This window comes from Canis lupus, chromosome 1 (genome assembly GCF_003254725.2).
Source record: "Canis lupus dingo isolate Sandy chromosome 1, ASM325472v2, whole genome shotgun sequence".
Classification (NCBI taxonomy): Eukaryota; Metazoa; Chordata; class Mammalia; order Carnivora; family Canidae; genus Canis; species Canis lupus.
The window spans coordinates 27931033-27955749 of record NC_064243.1 but is presented as its reverse complement, the minus strand read 5'-3'; the positions used below and the strand labels follow the sequence as shown (position 1 = coordinate 27955749).

Below are 24717 nucleotides of genomic sequence, written 5' to 3'. Positions count from 1 at the left end.
GCTTGTTGGAGAAGTAAATATTTATTTCAGTTCTGTATAATGCTGGATTCACTCTTGCCATTAATTTATTTTATGAGCTATAATCTGACCTCTACGTTTAACTCTGTAATCAGCAATGCACATCATTAGATGAACATCTGGCACACGACATGGCATGCATTACTTAATTATGGAAAGCATATGTAATAGCAAACACTGGGATAGTGTGTTACTTCACAAGATTTCATTATAGGAATGAACTCATTGCACAGATGAAAAAAAGGTCTCAGAAAGGTCAGTGACCTGTCAGAATTCAAACTGCTGGTAAGGGGCAGGGTCAGCACATAGCACGTACATTGGAGAGTTCATGAATACAAAAACACTGTCTTGGGTCACCTGGATGGCTTAGTGGTTGAGCGTCTGCCTTTGGCTCAGGGAGTGATCCTGGAGTCCAGGATCAAGTCTCACAACAGGCTCCCTGCAGGGAGCCTGCTTCTCCCTCTGCCTCTCTCTGTGTGTCTCTCATGAATAAATAAATAAAATCTTAAAAAAAAAAACTGTCTTAGGGATGATGTATTAATACCTCTCAAAAAGATAATCAAAGAATATCAAACAGTTTTTTAATTCATTCTTTTTTTCCTAGACAGTCCTAGAGCCTAGTGTTGGGGGTAAAAAATCCTTGGCTCTAGAACCACTGGGTGCATCATCCACGTGACAATACAAAGGCTGAGTTGGACCCCAGTGACTAGAGAAAATTGTAAGGAATCTATGTGAAAGGGTGATTGTAGCCCAGGGCAAAGATCGGTGAGCAGAGAGATGGCAGAGCAGTGGAGGCCATCTGTAAAACAGGAAGGTAAACCTCATGGGTGACTCTACTGGGATGCCCTACTCTTGCCTCAACAGATAAATGTCCTCTGGCTCTGCCCTCACAGGCTGACTGGCCTTACATCTGGGTGTTCCTTTGCCCTCTCGCTTCTGGTTGGTTCTGCGAATGAGGACCCTTGCCAGAGATGGGAAGGATAGAAGTCAAGTCAGGCATTACCCTTGGCTGTCTCCCTGTGGGGACCCCAAAGGTCAAAGCCCCTCCTGCCCACGGCTCTCCATCTCCATATGACCATGTACCTCAGGCCTGTACCCATGTGTGTGCACTAGCCCTGTGGTCCTCCTACTCTGCCCCACATCTGTAATAGCAGTACACATTATCCCAGTTCCAGTGCTGCTGGAACCCTAATACGTTTGCAGGATTCCTCCCAGTTGTCACTCTGCTGGTGGTTACCTCGTAAATTATTGAACCTGGTTTGCTGGTTCTTCTTTCTCTAAAGTAAGGACCCTTGGCTCCTTCACATGAAACTCAAGTGGGGCACAAATTACTATCACAAGAAAAGGGTTCTGAATTCACTCCATTTTCTTAGAAGTATAACTATCATCCACAATCACAAGAGAGAAGCCAAAAGTAAGTAAAATAAGGACACAGCTTTATTTCTCTACAAGGCAGTAAGTACACTGTCATATCAAAGTTCAGTGCCGACCATCTTGCACCAAATATTCGTAAGGCAGCCACTGGCTATCGACCCTAGTCTCTTGACTCCAGCTGCAAACACAGGCTGTATGGCAGTTCTAAGACCATACACCCAGAAACCAGGGGGACGCTGATCAAACACATAACCTCTGAATTAAAGAACAGTGAGAGTGAACTCAAAACAAAACACAGGACATCAACAACACAGATCTCCCAAAAAAGAAGTGCAATGCATGCTCTTATAAACCAACAATAACAACAACAAAAAACCAGTAACAACAACAAATGCAAAATCTCCCAAACAACTTTTCCAATGTATTACAAAAGGGGAAAAAAAGTACATATATATATATAAAAAATAAAAAAGTTTGAAATACTAGTGCATAGTCAATTACCTAACACCAAGTTTCTTTTCTTTCCATCCAAAGCTCTACTGCCCCTCTGATACTAGCAGCATGTCTACAGGCTAAAACCATAGCAGCAAAACACATTTTTCATTTGGCATTTACAAAATTAAATTACTGAATAAAAATATAATTTTTATAAAACTATTTCATACAGTAATAATTTTTAAAGCAAGCTAACAAAAAAACTCATAAAATGGCTTAGTACAATAAATGTACCTCCAATGTTATTAACCATAAATGAGCATTTACAATCTTGATTAATGATCCCATGGTATTAAGCCAACATTTACAGTAATGCATTGTGTTTAGTGGTTGAGAAAAGTGAAATATTGGAGTACCTTTTTGTGTGTAAAATTTCAAAAACCTCATCACAGGAAAAAAATACTGGTTCGTTGGATCCTCTAAAATACAGATAATTCATTTTATGTTAAAAAAATCCGCATTAGGATATTAACAACTGACTACAATTCATTACCTAATAATTTAGGTAAGACTGTTTTTATTTATTAATTTTTAAAAAATCCTTTTAGTTGGGTGAAATCCGAGATTTCATCCACCTAAATGCACTTGGTGCTGCTCTCAACTGTTGTACCACAACAAAAATAGGCTCTTCTCCCATTCATGAAAAGTTTCATGTAGAGGAATGATATATCCCAAGTCAATCTGAAGTGTTCTGAAAACCATAATGCTTGTTGAGAAACATCTCACATGACCAGAGTCCGGGTTGAGAAGGCATTCACATATTTCCGAGCCTGACCAGAGGCCGTCATCTGATCTTCCATCTTTCCACAGGATGCAGCTTCCCAGGCGCCCCCACAAGGCTAATGGGGAACAAGAGGCCAACACTGAGATTAGAACAGGAGACCCCTACTTCAGCCCCCAAAGGATTCCCAATCCCAGCAAAGCCAGCGGAGGGAATTCTGATGTTCGGATGGCGGGGGTAGACGCCAGGGAGCTTGTGTCAGATAACGTCTGAATTCTCTGACACCCCGGACTCCAGCGTTCTGAAGTCATATTAACAACCAGAAATCATCTATTGCCGAGAGAGGAAAACCCACCTCAAGTAAGATCACAAGCTACAGCTGCATCTTCACCCTTGAGTACCTTTTGTAGATTAGGGTGATTCTTACAAAATTGGAGACAGGAATGGGCATGATCCTGCCAATACCTAAGGTGTCCCAGGCCATTTATTCACTCTGCAAACTGGTGAGCGCTTTGGTCCTCTGAGGGGAGAAGCTCTCACGGGTGCTGGAATTGACTCACACCTACCAAACATGGTACGGTATATATTTTGTATTCTCAATGAAGCATCGATTAATGTAGAAATCCTGTTGACTGAGATCGCCATGCTGGAAGACATGGATGAGCTAATACCTACCAGGTGGCATTGCTGTCTGGGCCCGGTGTTTGGCACATCACAGTCACCACCTCACTGACACAGCACACCCTGAGGGGGAGGTTCCCTCTCTCTTCAACAGAGATTTGGAGAGTGGCCATAACCTGCTCACAGCCACTCTGAGGGTGAGGAGTGGAGAGCTTTCAACCCACGTCTGTCTTCTGCACCATCCGAGGCCCTGCCTTGCTTCCAGCGGAAATATGTACTGTTTTGCTCTACTTCATTCCCAAAGGATTTATGATGCTCACAAAATAAACATGAGGTAACAGGGATGAAACAGTGGACGAGTCAGGGTCATGGGTAAATATGGAAAAAATAAATAACATGCTCAAGGGGTGATATTTGTACGTAAAAAGTTTGTCACGAAGTACAGCGTGCCAGCTAAGTGTAAGCCACAAGCCTATCCAGGAACTCTCTAGCAACTGGTATAAGGGGGGACACGGAAACACAAACAGATGGAAGATTTGGGGTCCGTAAGCTCAAAACCAAACCAGTGGTTTAGTAAAACCACAACTATTCCTTGTAATAGTTGGGTAAACCCAAGAGAGATTTTTCCATGGGACAAAAGAAGCCAGGAAGGGCCTCTGCTTTCCAGAGCCTCCAATGTCCTGTAGGGGACGAAGTGAAGACACATGAAGCAGGTGGGGTGACAAGAGACAGTGTGGGAGGTTAGTGGGGCCTACCCAGGTGCAGGGGGTGGAGTGGGGGGGGGTGGCACACCGAGGCATTGCCAGGGAAAGGGAAGGAAAGGTGGATTTAAGTGGGCAGGTGAGAAAGGGGGAGTGTACCCGGGGTGGAGAAAGAGCACAGGAGAACCAGCAAGCCGCGACGTGTACACCACTTGCGGGAGGGACCGCGAGACAGGAAGAGCTGGTGGGACAGTCAGCGCGGGTCCGCACGTGCCAGCCATGCTTTCAGGCGCTGCACGTCGCTCGTCTCGTGGGATTGTCACTCGGCGTGCCCGAGGCACCTGCCGCGTCAGTGGCCCTGTTTACAGGCTGGCCTGCGGTAGCGGACGGAGGATTTAGGCAACACCCTCAAGGTCATCCAGCTAAGAAGTGAGGAGGCCGGGCTGAGCGCAGGCCCTGGAGTGCAGGACGCTACCTTCCTTGGTGTCCTTCACAGTGAGCTCTGGGGCTCCCCACCGAGGTGCTGGATTGCAGGAGGAAGCGTTTAGACGGCGAGGCCAGAGTCATCAGGCTGCTAGCAGAGAGGAATCATTCTGAATGAACGTGGCGTTTGTATGGTGATGGGGTACCCCAGCCTGCTGGCTGGGGCCAAGTTTCCGTGACAGAAGGCTCACGGGGCCGTGTTTCTAACTCGGGCGCTTTCTCAGGACACAGAGCGGGTTTCCTGGCCTCCATCCGCCGGGCGCCTCACGGCTAACGCAGAGGCCACTGTCCAAGTGCGCACGTTTGCTCTGAAGGCTCAGAGGCTCAACACGTGACACGAAATACTACACAGCAGGATGGATTGTCATCATATTTTCCTGGAGCCGTGTATCACAAAGATGACAGGCACTTGTTTGGGGCCGACTTCTGCCACCGGGTCACACTGAATCATTTCCTAAACAAAATCACCAGGGTAGTTACAGTATTCTTGGAAATCATTCTGAATAAACGATGTTTCTCCGGGTTTAAGCAAGCAGATTAAATACGCATATTTCTCTGGTGTATCTCTGTCCTCACAGATTCTGTATTTCAGTTAAGTTGGTTGCTTGCATGTTGTTGCTGAAGTTTTCAGTGCAGCACTGAAACACCAAATTGATGCGTGAAACCCAATTAAAAAAATAAAAGTTGATGTTGCCATTTCAATTACTGAGCTGGCACCTGCTGTCACTGTAGCAGTGTGACCTATAACTACTCGAGAGTGAAGAGGCAGCTGTGGGATATCTGTGCCGCACCCGCCTACAAAGTACTGTGCCAGTGCTCAGAACCCATGGTGCACGTGGGTCAAAGTGCACAGATCTTAAAAACAAGTGACTAAAGAGGTAGCAGAAGGAAATCCCTTCATACACTAATATCTTCTAGGTAAATCCCAAATCACATAAAAGATACATAGAAAACCCAAAGATACCTATTTTGAGAAAATCCATACAAACGGAGGGGAAAGGGGAATGAGGGAGCGAGGTTGGAGATAAAAGCGTGAAGCAGGGACAAATGTTTCTATTCTTCTCTGGTTAAGACTTTCCCTACTTAGCTGTACTTCAATTAATATTGACTTAATTTTCTAAAAGTGCAAATTGTTTAAAATACTATGTAGAAACAATCTCCTGCCTGCTTTTACCACATCTCTTGGTAAATGTCAAGTTCTGCCCCTTTGGCCATACAGTACTTAAGTTAATTCAGGATTCTTAAAGTCTGTTCAGGAGAGAATAGTGAGTATTATCAGTTTCACATATTCTTTCTTTTTTTTTTTTTAATTTTTATCTATTTATGATAGTCACACACACACAGAGAGAGAGAGAGGCAGAGACACAGGCAGAGGGAGAAGCAGGCTCCATGCACCGGGAGCCCGATGTGGGATTCGATCCCGGGTCTCCAGGATCGCGCCCTGGGCCAAAGGCAGGCGCCAAACCGCTGCGCCACCCAGGGATCCCAGTTTCACATATTCTTAATTTGAAATTTGGCTGTGTTCTCATTGGATCTCCCACATGGCTCACCACTAGATTCATGCCTGGCTTTTTCTCCAGGGCAGATATTGAAAACAAGATCAATATAAAAAAGGTACCATATATTTTTAATTAGTATTTTTAGTAAACTCTTCAAACAATCAGCTTTTCCTAAGTCAAAACAGAATTTTCTAGGAAACAGATTGAAACATCTAGGAAACAGATGCATCTCAATTTTCTAGGAAACAGAGCATCTCAAAGGCCTATAAGCCCCGAAGCTCAGAGCCTAGGAAGGGCAAGATATTTGGAACACCTGAATCCCCCAAGTGCAGACAAATGCCAGTAAAAACCACTGTGTATAGAACAGAAAGGGCAGCAGGTGAGCATGAATGGTGCACGGTGTGAGTACTTCTTGCAACAATAAATGAAAAACCTGATCAGAGCACACCCAGACCTACAGGGTTAGTTAGGGAAGAGCAGAAAGTCAAGTACTCAGATAAGAGAAGAGGTGCTCAGGTCCAACAGCTGAAATGACAGCGGCCTCCTTTTTTGCTGGTTCCTTCTCTCTCTTTACCTTGAAGCCCTGGAGCCTTTGGGCAACTTTTCAAGCAGACAGAACAGTTTTGACAAAGGGGGATTAAATGTCCCTGTGCTAGGCAAATATTTTTTAATACTGTCATATGGATCTTTGTGCCTTCTTATTCCTTCTTAAATTTTAGTTTCATTTACACTCAAGAACTGATAAGAATTATGTATTTCTGCACAAGAATTCTTGTGCTAATGCAGACCTGTCACTTGACCCTAATTCATTTCAACATTAATAATCCTACTGCACATCCTCCTTCTCTTGCCTGAGAGTCACCTTGTTTATCCTGTAATATGCCTGTAACTGCCCCCAGGCAAAAGTGAACTGTAAACAGACTGTCAAAGCTTTAACTGGGATATCCTGCTAAGGCATTTTAAATAAATACTTGGATCCTTTGTGGAAAACAGAAGAACTAAAATGAGACAAGACCATGTCCACAGGTGGTTTTCTGTCCGAATTAGATTATTTTCACATTTTCGTTTAGAATATTGTTTTTTCATCACACTGAACAACTGCTATTATCATTATTGTCATACTGCAACTTCACACAATAGCTGATGTCAGAAACCGTGGCAAAGTATGTGCTTCCCAAGTTGTAGACCTAATAAAAAATTTGTATCAGTCACAAAAATAATGATTTTGTAAAACCAAAACAGCTCATGAGATAGTACTGTATTTTTCTTTTGTTCTGTTTTTAAATAATAAATATAAATGAATAGTGTCCTAATGAGTAAGAATGATTTTTCTATTTAACCCATGTGAAGAAAATACTTGCTCTGGACTAAAATTCTAAAAGTCAGAATTCCTTCCCAAAAGGCCATCTCTTTTAAATATGTATCAATTTTATAAGAGAGAAGGTAAAAATCTTGAAAACTGTTAAATCTTGAAAGTCAGGGATAGACCTGAGATAAAATGTCACTTAGGTAAGGTCAATAGCCAACTTCTCTCACTCATGAATGTCTCTTTCTGTCTGCACAAAACAGTGAAGTGACCCCAACTTCAGAGTTTTTAAGTTCTCATAGAAAGAGCCTTCAAAGTTAGGGAATTATAGGTCTGGACCTACCAGGGCCTCCACTGCACACCCAAGCTTAAGTTAACTATTGATTATGTGGATAGACTTCTCCTCAGCTTGGAGTTTGTCCTAGATGTTTCCAGAAGTCACTCTCCACCTTACATGTTTATAGATTTTACAAAGAGTTGATATTCTGTAACCTAGGGTGTTACAATTTTTGGAAGAATAGCTCTTTTCTTAGTCACGTATTATTTCAGACTATTAAGATTAAGACAAGTGCCAAACTGCTCTCAAGCAATTCTATCTTTGCTGACCCAAGGAAGAGTCAGTATCTTAGTGTTTGTCAAGGTGAACCAAACAAAAAATCCACATTATGTAATGTCTGGGGCAGAGCCCTCTAAATTTGAGCTTGATATCCTTTCTTCCTTCCCATTTGGTCTTTCCTGTGTCAACCCAAAAGCTGTGCACAGAAAACTTGCTTAATTTAGAACATATATATAAAAGCAGGTCGCTGAAATATGACCAACGGCCATGTGAATTCTTGCTGGGGCAAGTGGAAAAAAGTGACCCAAGGGAGAAGCAAATGAGTACAGAGGTATCCCAGGGAGCATGTCAAAAACAGCACATGACATTAGGAAATGCCCCGAAAGACCTAAGGCACATGTAGACAGATTGTTTTCCAGGTCTGTTGACATGCCAACACAAGCAGTAGAAAAATAGAGAAAGCTAGTCAATCAGTTGTTTCATCTCCATCACGCCAAAGGTAGATCTGACTACCTTTATTTCAGGAATCAGTTGAGTCAGCTATCTCTTTGGGTGACCCACTGACACAGTTCTGCAAGAGTGGAACAGGGAATGAGAGCGTGCTAGAGGAAATAGTACACCACAGGGCAAAATGCCCTGGCTGTAGGTGAGGCCTCCTTGCCTGTCTTTCTGACAGAGACTATGCACAGCCTTTGCCTCATACTAGATACCACCAATGGACATGGGCACCTGTGCTGCCATTTTGAGAGCAATATTATGTCTGTTTCATCTTCCTACCAAACCTGTATGATGAGAGGAAGACATACTGTACAATTCATGGATGAGAGCATTTTGGTCTAAAGAGGTTAATGGATTGAGATCACACAATCAGAAAATGGTCTAGACTAGAACCCAGGTTCCTATTGTCTGCATGCTGGTTTATTGTGCTCTTCAGATGCCGATCATACAAAAAGCATTTATCCTATTTTTTTTAAAAAAATTCATTAACAATTTATAGAAAGATAGAAGCAATCAAAAACACATAGAGTGAGTGAGTCTCATCTGCTTGCAATAATATTTTAAGATTCTTCAATGTTGTGCAAATATGTTTCAATAGTAAGGGCCTGGGAAATTCACTTAAATTAAATTCACTGTTTTACAAAAAGTAAGGCCATGACAAGCCAAGTCAGGAAATTAAAATTTAAGGCTGTCATTCTGTGGTTAGAAAAAAAAGAGGAAAGTGAGTGAGTAAAAAAGCATATGAACACATCTTTTACATTTGGGTTTTAAATAGGAATAAAAGGAAATTATAATTTAAGAGAAAAATACAGAAGTTCAGAAGGCTTATAGCTTATGGACAGTTTCGGATCTGCCAATGAAAATGTCTACCTCCAGAAATGTGTATTAGCATAATATGTTTATTTCAAAGTGGAATACACATTGAGGGAAACAGGCAGCTCTTTCTTCCTTGCTGAGGAGGGGGCTTTGCGTCTATATGGGTATGTGTGTGTCTGCCTCAGCCTCTATTAGGGTAATTTTTGAATAGTGTTCCACCATGAATCTCTTTCCTGTCCCAAACTGCAAGCTTTCTAAGCTAAATTTTATTTCCCTAAATTTGATAATTTTATATTTTTCTAGACTCCATCCACTACCCCCACACAACATGGGACAAAATGGTACAAAATTGTCCAACGTGAAAATCACATATTCTGAGCTACATGAAAGACACAAATATCAAAAATGTCTCAGAACATTTTTATTATAGGAGTCTCTGTTTAATGTTACAACTTATAATTAAGGCACCTTTAGGGATCCCTGGGTGGCGCAGCGGTTTGGCGCCTGCCTTTGGCCCAGGGCACGATCCTGGAGACCCGGGATCGAATCCCACATCGGGCTCCGGGTGCATGGAGCCTGCTTCTCCCTCTGCTTGTGTCTCTGCCTCTCTCTCTCTCTCTCTGTGACTATCATAAATAAATAAAAATTAAAAAAAAAAGACTCTTTACTCCTGTCCTTCTCATTACCTTAAAAAAAAAAAAGGCACCTTTAAAAAGAAAAAAGAAATCCAACAATTTTAAGATTGTGCAGCTGTCACAAATTCCTTTTGGAAGAAGACTGAGCATAAATAATTTTAAAAACAAATAGAGCATTATTTATGCATAATGGCTCATATAGCCTCTATGTAAGTGTTATAGTTTATGGACTGTAATTCAGAGTTCTGAGTTGTTAAAACTCACTGCTTCTCAGTGACCCCCCACATAACACATGGACATACCTAGCACCCTGGTTTTTGTCTCTACATACTGTTTCCCACTGAAAGGGTTAGAGATCTTTGGGGAAGTGGTTAATTCCAGGACGAGAGGAGGGAAATGTGACATTAAGTTAAAGCAATGCAAATTCAAATGAATTTGAAAATTTTGTTCCTCAGTGGCACAGCCACATTTCAAGTGCTCTAGCCACATACGACCAGTGGTCATCACATTAGACAGCAGCATACTGCGCTTTTCCATAACTGTAGTTCTATTGGACAACACTGGTCTAGGATTAAAAGAGATTTAAGAGACTGAACAACAAAATGCATTGTGTGCAACATGCATTAGAGATTTAAGAGACTTAACAACAGAATGTATTGTGTTTCATTTCTGATCAAACAAATAAAAAGATTCTTTTTTGGACTGATGGGGAAACTTAAATGCAGCCTGAGAATTAGAATATTAAGGAATTATTGTAAATAACAATGTGTGATGACAGTATTAGGTCATATATAAAAGCACCTTTATTTTTAGAGATACATCTGAAAGTACATAGATGAATAAATATAATTGTGTCTGGAATTTTAACACACTTCATAAAAAACAGATGAAGTATATATGGCAAAATGTTGATAACTGTTAAATCTAAATCATGGAATATTTTCTATACTTCTATGTCTGTTTGAAACTTGTCATAATAAAATCTTAAACTCATAGCTTCTTGCATTTCTAGTTTTAGAATATCAAATGTAATTTACACATATTTACATATATGCATGTGCTTTTCTATGTACATCAGAAGCTAGAACCATAAAGGTCCTCAAAAATAGTAATTGGGGCTCTGTCTAAAGTGTCATTGCCATAATTAAGTCAGGTTGATTAAAATTGAAATGAGAGAACATAGAATTACCATAGTCTTCAATAAACTGTTCTTGTGGGCAGCCCAGGTGGCTCAGCGGTTTAGCACCGCCTTTGGCCTAGGGTGTGATCCTGGAGACCCGGGATCGAGTCCCATGGTGCGCTCCCTGCATGGAGCCTGCTTTCTCCCTCTGCCTGTGTCTGTGCCTCTCTCTCTCTCTCTCTCTCTCTCTGTGTCTCTCATGAATAAATAAAATCTTAAAAAAATAAAAATAAACTGTTCTTGTACCTAAGTTATTTAGACACCTGGATGGATAGACAATTAATTGCCCTATACAAGTGGGAGATATTTTATATTTTAGAAGTGTCAAAAGTTTGAAATATTTTAGGAACCATATTTAGTTGTTTTAATTAGAAGCACTATGATAAAAATATCTAGATTGTTTGGCTAAAATTCCATTCAATATTTGATTTCATATAAGTACAAAGTATAAAAGTTAGAGGTTATATAAAATACTCTTAAATTGAAAAGCCGGATTATGTAAGAAATGCATTTATTCAGTAATACTATTCATGAACGATCTGCCTAAGTCAGTGAAATTGAATTATCAGTGGAAATACATGATATATTATGTTCTAAACAAAATTACCAAACTGCATAAAAACGTGTGTAAATATTGTTGAATCAGGATTATATGAAATATAAACAGAATGTTTAAATATTTAGATTAAAAATATTTAGATTCATTTGATGCATTTTCCAGTATTTACCACAGAAGTTTAAAAGATTTTAGAAATCACATATTTCTACTGTATCAGAAGCTAGAGTTCCATGACATGAAACAGTGGAAATACTTGGTGTGTACTTTTCATTAATTTAATGAGTATTTCTTAAAATGAATTAGTTACCTATAAGTCAGTTAACCATTTAGTGCAGATAGAAACACTGACTCTAAAATAAATTTTTGGATCTTAGTTATTTCATTTAGTGGAATTGCAAATCCTGCCTTCACCACATGATGTTATGGCTTTAATCCCAATAGGCAGACATTAGAATCTGTAGAGTGCCATATATGACTCCTTTATAAAGTAGAAAATATAGATTAATAAAAGAGGGCTACTACTTAATTCTGAGTTTCAAAGATAACTAATATTTCCATTAAATAATGTTTAAGTAAGTATGTTGACAATAAAGTTCCATCATTTTTTAAAAAATGCACTGACAACTTGCCAATTTCATGTAACATACATTTTATATCAGTACCATGTTTAGCTCTAATGGTTTTGGCCAAACTCTATTTGGTTATGCCAAAAGCTTTTAGGATTCAATTTTAGCAAAGTAATCAGGGGTTTTCAACTTATGTAATGACAACTACTTACACCATGAAAACTGTCCTCAAATATACTTATATGTTTGCTCTTTGAAATTCAGAATGCCTTTTTTCTATACTACTGTAAATACAGGTTGAATTCCAGACTAGGTTATAAAATATATGTAAGGTCTATTCTAGTTTACTGTACTATCAGCGATAGTCAAGTTCTATGCTCTAGAAACCCGGGGCCAAGTATTTAGGAAGGAAGAGGGAAAGAAAAACAAAGAAAGCATTGCCCTTCTGGACCCAAGATCAGAGCTAGATAAAACTTTGAAAAGGCTGATCTTTGCCTTGACATCTGTCTAACCTGCATCCTGTGTCCCCCTTCTGCCTCGATGGGAGTTTATTCTCCTGTCCCAATTCTTGGTGATGCACAGGCCACCTACCCAGGCCTGATGGACTCAAGAACACTCCAAAATAGCCCCCAAACACTAGCTTTTTCCTCTTCCATATTCTACACTCCAGGCAACAGTCAATCTCACACCAAAGCAGTTGGATCCAATAGAGGCCACAGGAAAGGAATTGGATCAAGAAACAAAATGTGCCTACAGGGCAGCCTGGGTGGCTCAGTGGTTTAGCGCCGCTTTTGACCTAGGGCGTGATCCTGGAGACCCAGGATCAAGTCCCACGTCGAGCTCCCTGCATGGAGCCTGCTTCTCCCTTTGGCTGTGTCTCTGCCTCTCTCTCTGTGTCTCTCATGAATAAATAAATAAAATTAAACAAAACAAAACAAAACAAAATGTGCCTACAGCCCTTCTAGCCGTATTTGTATTACCTAAAAAATAATACTAGGTATCACAAATACTTAAAAAAGGGAAGTTTTAAGATTCTCACAATTTGGGGGGAGAAAGCCTACCACAATGATGGGGAAGCCCTTAAGAGAGAGAGAAAGAAAAAAGACAAGTTCTCAAAGCACGCCATCCTGTCACAGGGCCTTTAACTCTCAGTACAAATAGCAACTTGCTGTTCTGAGTCCAGGTTCTCTATGTGACCTGGAGTTTATGAAGTCTCCCTCAGTGTGCCTCAGAGGGATGGAGGGGAGGGCTCTACAGATGGCTGGATATTGGGCTATTTAACATAGGGAACTGCTTTAAATAATTTAGGGGAGTAAATTTGCATTCTTATTTACATTTGGCTCAGGATTAATCTGAAATTTGTTGTATTTCATCAACATACACCTACTCAGAGTTATAAGGGAAATCTCTCTTGATATAAAACCCAGTAGCAGATGGTCAACTATGGCTTAGCCACACCACACTGGCAGCTGAATTTCTTATTCTGATAGTTAAATATATTGCAATCATTTTCCAACTAGCTCATTTGAAACATCATCTAAAATCCAAACAGCACCTCAGTTTTGATGGCTTACTAATTAAGTGTAAAAAACAAAAATTTTAAAACAAAAAAAGAACTATACCAATAAACTTTTTATAAAATATTTAAGAGCAAAAGAGGGAGATACTGCCATGTGTAATCCATGATCTTGCCCCCAGTCACAGCAGGAAATGTTTCACTTCATCATGCTTTGAAAACCTGCTCTAATGAAAACTTCTGGTGCATCTCATGTGAGCAGCAATAAGGAAAGTTAGCAGATTTTCAGACATCAAGAGTTGCTAAACTCCTCTATAACTCCTCTATAACTCAAGTCTTAAAAAAAAAAAAAAAAAAACCCTCCAGATGACAGTGTTTTGCGAATGGCTTTTAAGACACCAATGTTGGAATAGTAATTACCTGTAAGGGACTCGCCAGGGACCTGTTTTTAGGTACCGTAAATGCTTTGAGAACATTGTCTTCATCTTCTGATACTGGCGTCATTAAAACGGAACTTGTAAGAATATTCTAAAGGGTAAGAACAATTTGAAATTTAAATGAGCCTGGAGAATATGAGAGCTGACACAATTTTGATACCATAGACAGGAGATTATTATGAAGTGATACACATGACTAGGAACAACGCAGGGATCTGCCAGAAACTCTTCTTGCTGAGCTTATGAAAGACCTTACCTATGCACCAACCCTAGTCCCATTGTGGCAAACATCACTAAAACAAAAAGCTTTGGGGTCTGACACAGTTCTAGGTAGGATATGGGCACTCAAAAAAACATCTGTTAAAGGGATTAATAAATCCATGCTTTTAAGAATGAGAGATTGGGGTGCCTGGGTGGCTCAGTCAGTTAAGCATCTTACTCTTGATTTCAGCTCAGGTCATGAGATCAAGCCCTGATTTGGGCTCTGAAGCTCAGTGGGGAGTCTGCTTGGGATTCTCTCTCTCCCTTTCCCTCTACCCCTCTTTCCATTCATGCTCTCTCTAAAGTAGATAAATAAATCTTTAAAAAAATGAAAATGAAAGACTTACTTAACTCTAGTTGGAGAACTATTTATTTTGTATATTGGTATCAAAATATTCTAGAGCTACAAATCCATGGCAGCATAGTATAATGGTTAAAAGCATGGAATTTAGAACTAGACTTTCTGAGTTCTAACCCAGAGTCACTACTTATTAGGTATATAATATTAACCAAGTGAGTATGCCTCACTGTGCCTGTTTCCCAGTTGGTATAATGGCAATGATAATGTTACCAACCTTGCACAGCTGTTGTGAGGATTCAATGAGGTAATGCATCTAAAGCTCTTAAAATAGTACTTACCACTTAGTACATATTGAATAAAAATTAACAATTGTTATTAGCTCTGATTCTCCATAAAGGACAACCATTCACCAATTGCAAACTTTAAAAATGGTGGTCACTAAGTGCTAAAGAGAAAGGAGCTATCAAGCCATGACAAGACATCACGGAAACATAAGTACATATTACTAAGTGAAAGAAGCCAGTCTGAAAAGGCTACATACTGTATGATTTTAATTATATGAAATCTGGGAAAAAGCAAAACTATAGAGAGAGTAAAAAGATCAATGGCTGCCAGGGGTTGGCAGGGGTAGAGATGGTGGTGGAGGGATGACAAGGTGGACCACAGAGAATTTTTAGGACAGTGAAACTACTCTGTGTGATACTACAATGGTGGACTTATGTCATAAATTTGTCCAAGCCCATAAAATGTACAGCCTCAACAGCATACCCTAATATAAACTATGGACTTTGGGTGATGAAGTGTCAGCACTGTTAGCTCATCCATTTTAACAAATGTCCCACTCGAGTGGGGAATGTGGACAATGGGAGGGCTACACATATGTGGGGGCAGGAGTATGTGGAAAATCTCTGTATCTTCTGCTTCACTTTTCCGTGAACCCAAAACTGCTCTAAAAAATAAGGTTTATTTTAAAAAATGGTGGCAACCAAAGTAATGCGTAACAGGAATGATAAAGGGCATCTACCATAGACAGGGACTGGCATTATGCTAGATGCTGCATAAAACCAAACAGGAGACAATATAGCAAGGAAGAAATAACTACTTTTGGAAGACAAGAAAATTAGAAGAAAATGTAAAATTAACATTCTCCTCTCATGGAAGTACATATTTTCATGCAGAAGATTTTTTAAGTGGTAAGGACTCTCAAATCATAAGAAAATAAATAACAAAAAAAATCTGCATGGAAAATAATCTATTTCTAATACATAAAATTTCTATATTCAACATTAATAATCATAAGGAAATAGTCATGTAACAGAGAATATTTAGAAATACGATGCATTAAATAGTGCTAAAACCCCTTTAGCCTCACATACCATGCAGAAAATTCTGTGAGGCACTAAGACCTCATAACATGGGCGTGTACTTACTGGCACATCTGCCACAGGTGATGCCTGTGTGAACAGCTGAGTGTTCAGACTCTCCCCTTCCCAGTGGTTGGAGCAGAAGAAGTTTCCTGCTTTATCCGTTGGAGATTCCACCTAAAAGCAAACAGGAAGTGCTTTGTTGTTTCTAGAATTAGAACTTCCCATGGAACACCAACACTCGAGAGTAAATTTCTATGAGTAATATCTAAGGATTTAATGTATAACATGGCAACTATAGTTGGTAAGCAGAACTTAAATGTTCTCACAAAAAATTTTAAGAAGGCCAACATATGAAGTATTGGATGCGTCCATTAAACTTAGTGAGGGAGAATCCCTCCACAATATATATGTATATCAAATCATCATGCTGTACACCTTAAATACCTTACAATTTTGTCAATAATATCTCAATAAAGCTGGAGAAAAAGAGTAAATTTCTGGTCAGTCTGTTAAACATTTATCCTTATATGAAAAAAAATTCCAGAGGCACTCTATCTACTTTTTGGAAATGCTTCTTGCCACTCAAGCTAGAATTTTGATCCTTGCAAGTCAGTCTTTTTCTTTTATAAGTTGGATACTATTATTTTAATTTAAATTTTAATTCTCCATGAAATCTGAAAATTAAAAATCTATCCATTTGTGTATTAGTGATAAAAAAAAGTACAGTAAAGGGGCGCCTGCATGGCTTAAATGGTTGAACATCTGTCCTTTGATCTCATCTGATGTCTTGATCTCAGGGTTGTGAGTTCAAGCCTTGTATTGGACTCCATGGTGGGCGTGGAGCCTACTTAAAAACAAACAAAAACAGGGGATCCCTGGGTGGCGCAGCGGTTTAGCGCCTGCCTTTGGCCCAGGGCGCGATCCTGGAGATCCGGGATCGAATCCCACATCGGGCTCCCAGTGCATGGAGCCTGCTTCTCCCTCTGCCTATGCCTCTGCCTCTCTCTCTCTCTCTCTCTCTCTCTCTCTCTCTGTGTAACTATATAAATAAATAAAAATTAAAAAAACAAAAAAACAAAAAAACAAACAAAAACAAAAAGTACAGTAAACAGCCATGCTCTTTTTCCTTTATCCTTTCTAATATATTTTCTGTTCAAACATGAAGTAGGTAGAAGTGGCCTGGCTTCCCAAATGTAAGGTCACATGCCTCCTATACAGTTTGGCAGTACCTCTTAGCTGCATCTTGTAGGAAAATCTTGTATAAAAAGTGGTGTTGTTACATAGTACTGATGCCAGACATATAAAGCTGCCCACAAGGAACAGAGGCAGCACAATTCACATCTTACTCCTTCCAAAGGATCTCATGTGTTTACCTCTTGTTTGATCTTTTTCAGTAAAGGTGGTCCATTTTCTTGAAACTCAGCAACAATTCCTGGTTCATCTGATTCCTGCTTGATCACATCCTGTAGATCTTCTACTAGATGAGATGGTGTCTGAGGCTGAAAGGAAGAGTGGGTATGTTCACATCAGAGAACAATTTCTTTCTGTGCTAATAAACCAGCTAACCTCAAGAACTTAGCCCAAACTTACTAGCATCTTCAGAGGACCATATTTAATTTCTTGAGCTGCCAGGGCATGTTTGAAGGGTGTAGGAGTTCTTGGAGAGCTTTCTAGGATTGACCTTTTGATAGCTGGAGTTCTAAAACTTTAAAAAGAAAACAAGTACTGAAATATTCAGTATGTAATATTTTTTTAGTGAATAAGCTCTGTTATTGATATGTGAATTAATCCTATATGTGTTATTAAGAAAAAGATAATATACACATTTCATATTCCCAAGTACTTCAAAATATTATACTCCTAAGAGCATTAAAATATTTTTTCATCTTTCTTTGATCATTCTGAAGACACATATAGTACTTGTAGGTCTTTATAATAATCATAAACACTGTAAAGATTTGTTGTCATTTATAAATCAATTTGATCTATTCATTAAAACAAGCCCACAATAGAAAACACATGTTAACCTTTTGAAATGGACTTATTGTAACTGGAAATAGTAAGATATAATTTTTAAAAGGTTTTCTCTAATTCATATTGATGTTTTCTGCCATTTCTTTGAATTGGGTAAGACTTTTTTTAATATAAACATTGCTTAATCACTCCTTGGCTTCTGATCCTATAATATTCTTTGGGATTTTAAAATAAGTCATAAATATATAAATTTCATAAATTTATACATAAATTTCATAAAAGAAACAAGATTAAAAAAATATGAACTAAGTAAAGAGCCATACCATTGTTACTCTAAATTTTATTATCAGAGAGGAAAGGGGGTTGAAAATCTTGTCTTCAGTGAGGAAAAGGCCTTATCAAGCAAATGGAAAAACTGAATAGAAAAGTTATGTGAGGACTATCTCCACCTGTAGTTCTACATAGTCCTTCAAAATAGGAGATTTTACAAAAAGTTATTTAGTATATCTACTGACTTGCCACGTCTAGGTAGTTGTGACATGCTCAGGACAGGTACAGGCAATGTGAGACTATACGTGATTATATACTAATGGGTCAGACATTTGGAGGCTATATTCCATTAATTAAATATCAGTAAATAAGAATAAATAATTTTATTCTTGAAGTAAGGACTTACATAGTATTTTCCTTTTGAGTTTTCACAGTCTGGTCTCTATGAAATGGTGTTGTAACAGTCAATTTGTGACCATTGAGAGGAGTAGAAGTCAAAGAAGCCATTTCCAAGTCTAAGTTTTCATGGTTACCAGAAGTGTTTAAGAACTAAATACGGGAAGAAAGAAAAAAAATACTTAAACAGTGATTCGTTATTCAGCCCAACTTAAAAATCACACCATGATACATATAAGTTAAGTATGTTTTACTGACCCTTCTTGTAAAATAATAAAGATGCTAACAAGCACATAGTATTGGACATATTTCGGTATGGGACTTATTTCGGTTGGAGTGCAATTTGGAGTGTAATTTCCAAGAAATAAAATCCAGGGTCACTGCTGAAAAACTCACAAACTCTTACAAAAATATTCTCAATAAATGCCATTAAAGAGAACGGGATGTAATCTTTATTAAGATTATAAGCATCAAAGTGATATTTTTGGGAAAGTAATTATTGTATTTTTATGCAATTTTTTCTCTAATGATCTATGAATGATTGTGATAGAAGGTTTGTATTATGTAGAACATTCCTGAATAATAAACTGTGTTTCTCAGAATGTCATTGTTCTGGGGAAATAACAGGTGTTCCTTAAAAAGTTCCAAGGTCAAATAAGTTTGGGAAACATACATATCATAATCTCCTCCTGGAAATTCATAATGTGTATCAGTGTATTAAAAACTCTGAGAGGTCCTGCAGTAAAGAAACCAATTTTAACTCTGACTTAGTGTTTCCCAAACTTATATTTTTATACATTTAGATTTTTTTTGAACATCTACAAGGTCTTGTAGACCTAATATCCTCCAGAACACAATTTGGAAGATACAAATAAAAAAAACAAGATAATTTTTTTTGGTGGGTGCTTCATTTGTTCATACTTAAAGCTGTTCTTAAAATAAACTCAACAGACATAACTGGAAAATGTTTTAAAGTGTCAAGTTACCTACTAACTTCCATTAGTTTAATAATTAAGGAATACGAATCTCTGATAAAAATTATAATTTCCATTCCTTAAAAAAATTCATGAGATGAGAATATTCATGGCAAAGACCGTGTTGATAAAATAGTATGGCACAACTCAAAAAAGCCAATGTTAAGAAATTAAAATTTAAAAATAAGTGGTTTTTCTTAAGCATCTGTTCCTTATGCTTTTCCAAAACTTTTCCACTTAAGGATGGATTGGACCCTCTAAAGTTTCTGGTTGCAACCCAAATGCTCTCCAAACATAGTTTGGTCCCCTCCTTCCCTGGGTCAGTGAATCACAAAATAATAAGTGAACAAATAGGCAAAAAGTTTGCTAAAGTTTTTAAGGAGCAGGAAAGAATGGGAGAAAAGGAAGGGAGAGAAATGTTAAACTCCAGCATTGGAGGAAATAAAAGCACATCCCATGCAACTAACAGCATTTCAAATCACCAAAAAGAAAAAAAGAGAATTATGACAAAATCATCAGTCAGCCTACAGACAGCTCAAACTTGGGGAGGCAGTATGACTTAGCAACAGCTCGATTCAACGACGGAATGAAATCAGCAAGGGCAGCACTAATTAGTCATTTGTTCCAAAGGATTAGTTTCTAGATTATTAAGGCTTTAGTGTCTGTTGAAAATTAGTAATAGCTCTGCAGAAATCATGCTCTACCTGCGAAGGGGAGAAAGGTAGGCTTTTGACAGGGGAGCGCTTGGGAGTTGAGCTGCTGACGTCAGCAAATACGAAGGAGCTAGAGTCTCCAGTGGCCAAGGGGCTTGCCTGGCCCCGCTTTTTTCGTAGGATGACCAGTGGAAATGTGCTGTGCCTCGAAGGAGGTAAGGGCTTGAGCAGGTCAAGCGAACCCTCCCTCAACTTGAGTTTGTTCACCCTTGTGCTAGGCTCTCCCGCAGCTCTATTCACACTGCCCTCTCTTTGCAGAAGCTGAAGGGCTTTGCCTGCGTGATGTTGGCTAGGTGAAAAATCTGCTTCTTCACAGAATTCAAAACTGCTGAGATCACACCATGATGAAGAATCCTGAAACAATGTGGGAGGCACAGAACTTTGAGACAGTGTGTGCATGATGTGTGCCATCACCTGAAACACAGCACTGAGAAAGGCAGAGAAAACACCTGGCCCTCTTGAGAAATAGCTTCAGGATTAACAACTGTTCTGCTACGCTGCCTGGCAGCTCTATCATGCCGCCTCCAGATTGGCCCTACATATGTGCCACAGGGACATCCTGGTACTCTCTCCTTTGCAAGCAATCCAAAGCCAAAAGAAAAGCTTTTTGAGATGGCACATTTTGGGAAGCTTCTTCCCACTAGATGGATATACAATAAATACTTTTTAGCAACAAAGGAAATGAACTGAGTATCTATGTCCTAGGTGCTGAACTCAACGTTTGTTTCATTGATGGTTTATCTCAGTGAACCAATCGGGACTGGCAATCCATAATCAATGTTCTTTGGCAAGAGCCATGTACCACCAATGAACTCATGACTGCTTCAAATACACTGAAAGACTGTGTTAAATTATGAGTAAATACAATTCTTAATGTGCTATCCAAAAGCAAAGCACAATTCTAGAGAAATGTAAAGAAGTAACAAAGTAAAATAAGTTAAAAAATAACTCAAACATCATTCCACAACCCAGGATCTACTTGTAGGTCATTAACTTTATTTTAAAAAAATATGCATTTTGAAGGAAATGCATGAAAGGCTATCTTTTATCTGAGTAGCCTATAAAGTCAGATCTTTGACAAAACATATATATGCAAAGGCTAAAATCACACTTTTATAGTAATATATGCAAATAAAATGATATTTGCTATAGAAAAATGGCAATCATTTGAGAAATGGGTTTTGTCATTCACCTTCAAAAACATTAACTTGCCTTAACAATTCTACTTACAGAATCTATAAATTGAAGTGTTTCTGCAAATTCTAAGAGGTTCTTAACATTATCCAGAATGGTGCCTTGGTGGACGATCATGCACCTCGCTGGCGAGGCACTTTCTTCAGGTAGGGAGCCAGGATCCACAGGCAGAGATGGAGTGGAGTGGTGTTCTTCCAAACAGGAAACAGGTGCACTGTCCCCATGAGGTCTGGTGTGGTCAGCGATGGTAGTGCTGTGCCACCCGGGATAGCTGCACGTGTGGTTCTGGCTCTGAGGCGGGGGCAGGGGGAATAAAGAAAGAGCAGGGAGAAGAAAGGGAGAAGGAACTTAGCAATGAAGTTGCACAAGGTATCAGATGCTGTTGGAGGAAAGATAAAAGCAGTTGCATCATCCAAAACTTGCACCCATGAAACAGTTGTCAAGATGTTTCCTTTTATCGATGCAAGACCCTTTTTAAGAGTGGTACTGTCTGTCACCTATGTGAATACCCTCGCTGTCATCATTTTGCTAAAACTGCAAACAGAGGGACTAGGTCACAAAGTATAAGCCTCACATGGACCATCCAAAAGATCTGCTTTCATGTAACTACAAAAAAGGCCATACGTGGTTGCTGCAGACTAAGAATTACCCTGTTCTTCTAATCTATGAAAAGGCCAAAGGACTCAAGTCAGAGTTGCTTAATCTGCATATATTCTTGTTGCTTCTAAGCCTTCTTAATGTTACAGATTGCACTGATGCACTGAAGGGCTGCCAAATCAACGTGGTTAGGAAAGCAGAAGAGCACATTAACAGAAGTCTCCTTTCAGCATGACCGCGCAACAGGAGAAATTGCAAAACATTAACTAAAGTTAAAAAGTGGTCGAGCAAACATAGGCACCTAATCATCTTATTATTTAACCCCAAAGAAATTCACTCCTAAGGATCCCTACTGGGTATCACATCTCTTTTATCCTTTTTATTGCTTAACTCCATAGGTTACAAAGTACACTCCACTTTCTCTGTCTGCAGCCCAACCACCAAAAAAAGATGTCAAAATTCAGTAATGGTCTGCACAACTTTCATAATGCAAACAAAAGAGAGCGGCCATGTTATTTACTTTTTTATATATCTTATTCACATGTGTAGGTTGAACATGCATCAAATCATACGTGAAACTATGAAGTATGAAAATCTAGGTTAAGAAAAAAAAGAAAAAGAGAAGCATCAAATGGATAGGTACCATACAGATACGGAGCTTTGTCAAAAATGCTGATTTTTCCTTCATTTATATCTGTTAGTCTTTGAGTTGATAACAGTCCCGAGAAAACAAGAAAATTGATGGTGGCCACTAGCAGATTCTGAGTTTCTGCTGCTGCACAAAAGGGCTGCTTTCAATTGGTCAGCATTCACTGTGATACCAACTCCATTTTAGTAGAGGCAACTTGTGTTCAAACACTGTTAATGGATCTATAGTCTTGATTAGTGTAATAGTTAGAAGAGAAGGTAAAATAGACAGAGGGCCCTGGGGTGAAGCTGCTGGCCCCCCATTCAAGCACACAGTCTGTTCTTACCGGTGACGCCTGCTGTCCTTTCAGCTCATTCTCAGTTGACATGAGGAGCAATTCTAATTCCTTTATTCGCTTTTCTTTCTCAGGATCTTCATCATTATAGTGTCTCTGAAATGAAAAATGCAGGGAGAAAAAAAAAGACAAGGGCTTGAATGGAAGCTGCCATGGCCCGTAGTCCTGAGGGACCATTCAGCCCAATAAGCCTCAGTGTGAAACCAACGCCAACTGAATCTGGCCCCCGTACAACTCTTTGGGAGTGTTAGTCCAGACCTAAGGCAGTGATGTGAAATCTGAGGCTCGAGTGGCTGCTGACTGATGTGCTGGTCCAATTTATCAATCAGAGAGAATCAGAGAACTCCTGAGCAAGTTTACTCTAGAAGTGAAGATTGGTAGCTTACTGGCTAGAACTTCACCCACCCCTCCACTATTCCTTTTTTTTTTTTTTTTTTTAACTTCAGTTGGTCAAGTGAAAATAACTGTTTAGATGAAAGAAATGAAGCATGTCTTTAAAAAGTTTGCTTTGAACAGTCAATGAATTTCTTTACAAAATGGTCTTCAAATGATCTTACCTGAATGGCTGCAGCAGCTGGCTGAGGGACATTGACTATATTTACATGTAACGCTACAGGATACGGGACATGACTGGAGACCTAGATCAAAAAAGGCAGACAAACAAAGGCCGAGTCATTCATGGTCACATAGGCTTTAGGGGACGTGGCTTCCTGAGGTTTTGCTCTGACTGAGGGAAAAAAAACACAAAACTCTACTGATAAAATTCATGCACAGAGGAAAAACAAAACAAAACACCCCTTGAATTTGAAATTTTAGCTAGGCCTTATGGCAAAATAAATAGCTCAAGCAACATAAAGAGATTGAGAGTGCTCATTGATCTTGATGAGAAGTATTCCTTAATTAGAGAAAAACACAATAAAAAATAAACCTAAAAAATATTTGTGAATGTATGAAAGAAGTCATAATGGGAAAAACTGGATGGCTCTAGCTGGTGATAATAGCAATATTTTTCTTGGAATAATTAAGAGTTTTAGTAAAGAGCACAGTAGCGCCTATGATACTTCATTCATCTGAGACTTTTCTGGAAAGGCTATAGTCAAATGAATGGAACAGAGAAGACTAAAAACTAGGAATACATTTTGAATATAATTTGTGTATGAACTCCATATTCTTGGCTAAGTTTCACCATCTGTTATTGTTAGTGGTAAGATTAAAGTTTATCGATTTTGTCTTTATTCTCCTTATTTTTCTTTTTCTAACCATGATGGAAATTTCTTTCCCTGAATAGAAATATCTGGCAATTAGGAAGAAATCACACTGATCCAAAGCAGGATGAAAGGAGACATCAGAAAATGGTGTCACAAGCCTGCTCCTGACTCAGAGTAAGAAGGGAAACATTCCCAGAAGGAATAAATTAACACATTTCTGCTAGATCACTACCAGAATCAAACTTACAGAATCACACCTGTTGAATTTCAATGTCAAACGATCTCCTCTGTAAATGTAATACTACATTCACTTTTCATTTTGGAAGAGGAAGACAACAGCCACAAATGCATCTCCATTCCCCCTTTCTTCTTCTGCAAGAGCTTAAGTAAATTGACATTCAAAAGCTAATCTGATCTGAGGCATTGAAGTTAGAATCCAACAACCTGGACTCCAGTCTGCACTGTGAGCTCTGCGACTCTTGGCAGATCACTTCACAT

At 39.1% G+C, this 24717-nt stretch overlaps 1 protein-coding gene and 1 long non-coding RNA gene across 7 annotated transcripts in view; one reads left to right on the top strand and one right to left on the bottom strand.

Moving 5' to 3' along the window:
* MYB (MYB proto-oncogene, transcription factor) overlaps positions 1 to 24717 on the bottom strand; it is an 88306-nt gene that overhangs the window by 52397 nt on the left and 11192 nt on the right. The window contains exons 7-17 of one of the 6 annotated variants that reach the window (XR_003126185.3): positions 23569 to 23649; positions 23003 to 23107; positions 21468 to 21722; positions 20229 to 20591; positions 18561 to 18703; positions 17501 to 17615; positions 17284 to 17409; positions 15974 to 16084; positions 13965 to 14072; positions 4406 to 4867; positions 1434 to 2726 (exon numbers count right to left, since the gene is read on the bottom strand). Coding sequence is in view for 5 of the 6 variants with exons in the window: in XM_025422358.3 (XP_025278143.1) it covers positions 2610 to 2726; positions 13965 to 14072; positions 15974 to 16084; positions 17284 to 17409; positions 17501 to 17615; positions 18561 to 18703; positions 20229 to 20591; positions 21468 to 21722; positions 23003 to 23107; positions 23569 to 23649 (1524 nt within the window). In the remaining variant the exon portion in view is untranslated. The other 5 variants (XM_025422358.3, XM_025422360.3, XM_025422356.3 and 2 more) reach the window with 5 other exon arrangements.
* Positions 14618 to 18718, top strand: LOC112644165 (uncharacterized). The gene is made up of 3 exons (XR_003126190.3): positions 14618 to 14847; positions 17305 to 17425; positions 18580 to 18718. It is a non-coding gene; the product is annotated as an uncharacterized LOC112644165 (long non-coding RNA).